Here is a 5,907-nt window from a genome sequence, read left to right on the forward strand (position 1 = left end):
GCAATGAATAAGGTGGGGGGGGACTATTAATGTTATTAAAACAAAACAGAAAAAAACCAAAAAGAAAGGAATCATTTACCATTTTCCTCTGATACTGCATATTCAAACAGACTGTTCAGCTTTGGTAAGACTGGCTTTATAACATGTATCTAAAAATAATAGCAAAGAATCACATGAAATGGGAATGTACTTTTAACACCTCAGGGTTCATCTATTTATACAGCTGGGCCTTCTCTTCTTACTACGTGAAAAACAGGCATCAGGAGCCTGTTTCTTCCAGGTCTGAATAGGACCATGATTTGGGTATGTAAGACTGAGTTACGTGAAACTGGAGGGGGCGGGGAGCACAGCTAAAGAACCCCATTACAGTGACATGTACATATACACAGGGAGTATTCTAACATGTCATGTGATCCTTAGCTGACCTGGGAAACAGGCAAGCCTGAGAGAGTCAAACAGGAAAAGACACCAAAGTTTTTCCCCCAGTCCCTGATACTGTCAGGGTCACACACAAGGAAGGAAAGCCAATTCAGAGATCAGTGTCCCCTAGACTGTGCTGTAAGCAACTCAGCTAGTCTGACTTACATCCTTCAAAATAACATAAATCTGAATCTCTAAAATAATAGAGGTCCACTGACCAAAGCAACCCTAGACGTGTATTTGAATTGAAATAGGCTTTCTATTTCCCATTCTACATGTCTGTATGCCTAGCACAGAGCCAAAGCTCTTCAACCCACAGCACTGGGTGATATCCCTGTAGACTGACACCTCACACTGACTACATAGAGAGCTGGCCCCTCACTGTTCTTCAGCTTACAAACAAGGAACCATACACACAGGGACCCTTAAACACAGAGGCCTCACAGATGGGGACGCTTGCAGGTAAGGAACCTTACACACAGGTATCCTTATAGATGAGGACTCTCATAGACAGGGGACCATATATTCTGGGACCCTTACAGGCTGGGGCTTTTACATACTGGGACCTTTATAGGCTGGGACCCTTACAGGCTAGGGCTTTTACAGACTGGGACCCTTACAGAAGGAGAAGGGGAAATCTTACAGATGGGGAACCTTATGAATGGAGAACCTTACAGACTGGGAACCTTACATACTAGAACCCTCAAAGACATTCAGAGGGTGAATGTCTTCAGACTGGGACCCTTATAGACAGAGAACCTCTACACCAGGGACAGCTGTACAGTTATTACCAGGAACTAGTCCAAAGTTCACACTCTCCAGCCTTGTCCCAGATGAACTAAATCCAAAAGTGTGGGAATGGCACCCAAAAATTTACACCTGGTAACATGCTGCCTGGGTAACTCTGACAAATACTACAGTTTGAGAGTGCCAAGGGAAGGTCATTTGAATCCAATGGAGGTGTTACTTTCCTGAAAAGATTTACGATCTATCTTAGATTACACTGATACCAGAAAACAAAGGATTCTGTCAACTACTTAAGCTGGCCTTTGTGTACTGTTTTCCATTAATGTCTAAAAATGGGAAGTCCTATCAACTGCAGGACTGCTCAAATAAAAAATACTTACCTGATTTCCTTCCAGGGTTTCCATAATTAAGATGTAGTTTTCCCAAAACTTTAGAAGCTCCTCTTTTTTCTTCTCAGACCACCAGAAGAGGGTTGGACCTAACGGGATTTTAAAGAGAAAAATCAGTTCTTCCTTTAGCTATTTTGTTATTTGCTTCATGACAGCAGTTCTTAAAACAATGCCAGTGTTACCAAAGGGTGCATTCTCTAACCATGGAGGCAGGCACCACAAAAGCATGGGACGTGCAAAAAGAAACTTCATTTGGATTTTTATTCATGTGGTTTGCTTGCTTAGTTCATGGGCTGACTGGTTGGCTGGTTTGGCTTTTTGATTTTCTCTTTTCTTTCCTTTTCTTTCTTTTCTATTCAAGACAAAGTTTCATATGTAGCCTTGGCTGACATGGAACTCCCTATGTAGACCAGGCTGACCACAAACTCACAAAGATCCACCTGCCTTTGCCTCCTGAGTAGTGGGATGAAAGGCATGTGCACCTTGCCTGCCTGGCTTTTTAGTTTTTGAGACAGGATCTCTTGTAGCCCAAGCTGACCCGAAACTTGCTATGTAGCTACAGATGACCTTTAACTCCTGTTCCTCCTGCCTCTGTCTTCTGAGTACTGGGATTATAGGCCAGTACCACCATGCCTAGCCTTAGTTTTTGTTTTTGATTTTCTGGAGGGGAAGGTTATTTTGTTGTTGTTAGTTCTTGCTTATTGTTTTCTTTTTTTGTTTTTCCTTCACTAAGATAATTGTTATGGAATTCTGGGTAAGAATAGCATGTTTGTACAATTTCTACTTTCTCTCCCCAAGACTCCAATAGTACAGGATTTTTCAAAGGCAGAATCCCCAAAAAAATTGAAAGGGAAAAAAACAAAAAAACAAAACAAAAAAAAAAACCAAAACAGGAACATAGAATAGAAATAAAATTCAGAATTTGAAAATCTGAAGAAAACAGGAACCTGAGGAAAAGGACTTTTTACTTGGCCCAGGGAAAGCCAAGAAGCGGCAAACCAGAAGACTCAGTAAGTCTCCTCTGTGAGTGGAGGCAAGCAGCTGGGCTGAGCCACACAGGGTATTTATTCACTGATGTCAGAACAGGTTACTATGTAAAATTAAAGGGGATGCTCCAAGAACAGACATGCCTGAAAATTAAAATCTGGTGGTGGAAACAAAAAACTCAGAGAAAAGATTGGAAATCAAAGAAATTACCCAGGGTGTGTAAGAAAACATTCCAGAAAATCCACTGGAGAGGTAAGGTGCTTTGAAGGTAAGTTCAGAAGTTTCCAAATCAAGAAGAGAACAGGAAAGAGAAAGGAAGAAATCACCACAGTGACTCAGGGAAGTTCCTAGGAGCAAAGGATTGATTTCCGGACAGCAGAGGTACACCAATATCCAGTACACTGATGTCAGAGGTCCCAGACCCCAGGAGCCTCCACAGAGACCAGAGGATCCAGAATCATTTCAACTTCCCAGCAGCAACAATGGGCACTCCAGCTTCTAGAAGGTTAGACTGACAGATGGATGCTTTAAAACTCCAGATGGAAATGTCTACCCAGCTAGAATTCAGGTCCAATCAAACTAGCAATCAAGTTGTAAAGACACAATCAAGGTGTTTAGATACACAGGGTCTCAGCTTCTGATTAGAGCAGAAAACCACCAGAGAATGCTTCGCCTCACAGAGGAAAGGATGGATAACCCACAATATCTTAAACATCAGGGGTCCATCAGAAAGCAGAATTCCAAAGTGCAGAAGTTGCTACAAAAGGAAGCAAGCAAGCTGTCCCCCACTTCTGGCTGAGCATGAAGAGGTGCCCCCAAAACAGTAGTCTTTAGAACATGACATTTATCAAAATAAATAAAATTTAAAAACAAGGGGCTGGGGAGATGGCTTCTTTTGCAAAGAACCTGGGTTCTGTTCCCAACACCGACATAGTGACTAACAACATATGTAATTCCAGTTCCAGGGGATCCAACACTCTCTTCTGGCTTCTGTGGGTACTACATGCATGTGGTGCACTACATAATACTACATCACACATGTGATGCAGAAAAACATTCATACATATAAAATTAAAATCAATCAATAAAACATGGCATTTAAGGAGTGTTTAAAGGCCCAGAGTGGGCAGTGAACAGTTTAGAAGTCCTGAGAACCACAAGGACCCACCTGCTATTTTCCTGGCTTCCCACGTGCTGCTTTAAGGACCTGGGGAGGCAGGAGACTCAGGAGGCACAGGTTACAGAGCTGCCTTGGTTCAAGGGTAAGCAAGACTCACCAGACAGACATGTCTATGGCCTAGAGAGGACTGGGTGGTGGGGTGGTGAGCAAAACCCACCTCTGTCCCTGGAACTTCTGATGAGAGGCCAAAGCAGGCACCATTGTCCCTGATGCCAAAGGGAACTGAAACCCTTCTCCGGAGGCTGCACTGAGAAACCATTAGGCAAAAGTGTTGGGTGCCGGGATGCCTGTGCTCAGGACCTTGCTCAGACTACAATAAGTGCAGCCAGCACAGGAGTGTGTGTGGCCCACAATGCAGTGGGAGCAGCAACAGTGAGAAGTCCCAAACTCCTCACCAAGCAACAAGCACCTGCTGTCAAGGCTCAGCAAACCCCAGTAGGTGCAGATCCAACGCCTGAGAAATACCCTCTGGTTCTCCCCACTTCACAGTAAGCATGTAGCAGCTAGAACGCCCCCAGAACTGAACAGTAGAATGCACTGAAGTATAGCAACAAGCTCAAAGCCAGCTCAACCACAAACCAGGTTGCTCAACTCAGAGCCACAGGCTGAGAACCTAACAGATGAGGACAGTTCATTTGCAGGCAGAAATATTTTTTCAAGTCTCTACTCCTGTAAGAAACAGAAAACTGACTCCATAACCCCAAAATAAAACAGAAAACAAAGCCAACCTAAAGGTCCAGTTATCGGACAGGTGAATAACTATGTCAAAGGGTATAAGTGAAAAGGTAAACAGCATGCAGGAGCAGATGAGCAGGTGGAGATTTTGCAGAAGATGGAAAGGTGGGGTTTTTTTAATTCTTTTTTAAAGTTCAAATGGGCTTGCAAGGTGGCTCAGCAGGTATAGGTGCTTGCCACTAAGCCCTGAAGATCTGAGTTTGATCCCTGGGACCCACATGGTAGAAAGAGAACCACAAGTTGTCCTCTTGACTTCCACAAGGGCACCATGACAAGTTAACATACACACAAGATAAATGTAGTAAGTTCACATGTAAATGCTAGACTTGAAAACATAACAGACATACAGGAACAGCCATATAAAAGGCCTGACATTGTGGCATGTGCTTGTAATACCAGCTGGGGAGAATGGGGACAGGGGACAGGGTCCCTGGCCCATCTAGCTGAATTCTGAGCTCCAGGTTCAGAGACCCTGTCTCAAAGAAACAGATGTAGAGTGAGCAAGGCAGACACCCTATGTTGGCCTCTGGCTGACACACAAAAAGGTTGATTGAGAGGATATGTTTAGCACATATTAGCAAATCCTGCTCGTAGAATTCCCAAACAAAACGTTAAATGAATGATGCTCAAATCTGGCCCCCAGGCCTCAAGCATTTACCTGGATGACATCATTTTTCTTTCAGTGTGATGGATCTCAACCCTTCCTTTTTCTAGTACCAACTAGGGCATACAGCAGGTTTGGATGGGTGTTCAGAATCATGCCAGTGCGGGTGCAGTAACAACACCCTTCTCTGGGTCCACCGGTCCCAAGGTGAACAGGGTATTCCCAGGGATGATGGGTTTGGAGTACCACGTGGACGTCAAACCCTCTTATGGATGACAGGGACGACCCCCAGGACCTGGTGTTCGTAAGCGGGTTGGGGCTGGGGCAAAGAGAAAAGCAGGTACCGGTTTCATCCTGGTCACCACAGGTGCAGTCCGCGGCCAGCTCTGCGGACACCTCTACGGCCCTAAGGAGCAGGTGGCGCGCATACTTGCGCGAAAGGGCGTCGGGGGCGCGGCCCAGCCCAGCCTGCACAGTCTTCCAGAAGCGGCTGTAGAGTCGCGCGTCGGGACCCGCGTGGCGCGCGCCCGGCTGGGGCAGCAGCTTGTCCACCAGCGCGCTTAGCACTTGCAGCTCGGGCCCCACGCGGCCCGGCGTCCCCGAGGGGCCCAGTGCGTCCCAAGCGGCCCGCAACGCCGGTTCCGCACACTGTGCCAGCGCAGGCAGCAGACACGCGGTCACGGGCGGCGGCGCGTCCCCGGCCAGCACCAACTCCACGGCCGCGCGCGCCAGGCACCGAAGCAGAGGCGCATCCTCGAGCGCTCGCAGACTGGGCCCGACGGCCGCCAGCACCTCTGCGGCCGGCGCGCACGGCAGTTCCCGCAGCGCGTCCTCAGCCAGGGCGG

At 46.6% G+C, this 5,907-nt stretch overlaps 1 protein-coding gene across 1 annotated transcript in view; it reads right to left on the reverse strand.

Annotated features, from left to right (window-relative positions):
* Positions 1–5,907, reverse strand: part of Tarbp1 (TAR (HIV-1) RNA binding protein 1) — a 62,211-nt gene that overhangs the window by 55,935 nt on the left and 369 nt on the right. Inside the window, 3 exon segments of the mRNA XM_029570368.1 lie at positions 80–149; positions 1,548–1,645; positions 5,407–5,907. The exon segment at positions 5,407–5,907 is cut by the window's right edge and continues 19 nt beyond it. Coding sequence (XP_029426228.1) covers positions 80–149; positions 1,548–1,645; positions 5,407–5,907 — 669 coding nt within the window.

This window comes from Nannospalax galili, unplaced genomic scaffold, assembly GCF_000622305.1.
Source record: "Nannospalax galili isolate Female #2095 unplaced genomic scaffold, S.galili_v1.0 scaffold1463, whole genome shotgun sequence".
NCBI classification, from domain to species: Eukaryota; Metazoa; Chordata; class Mammalia; order Rodentia; family Spalacidae; genus Nannospalax; species Nannospalax galili.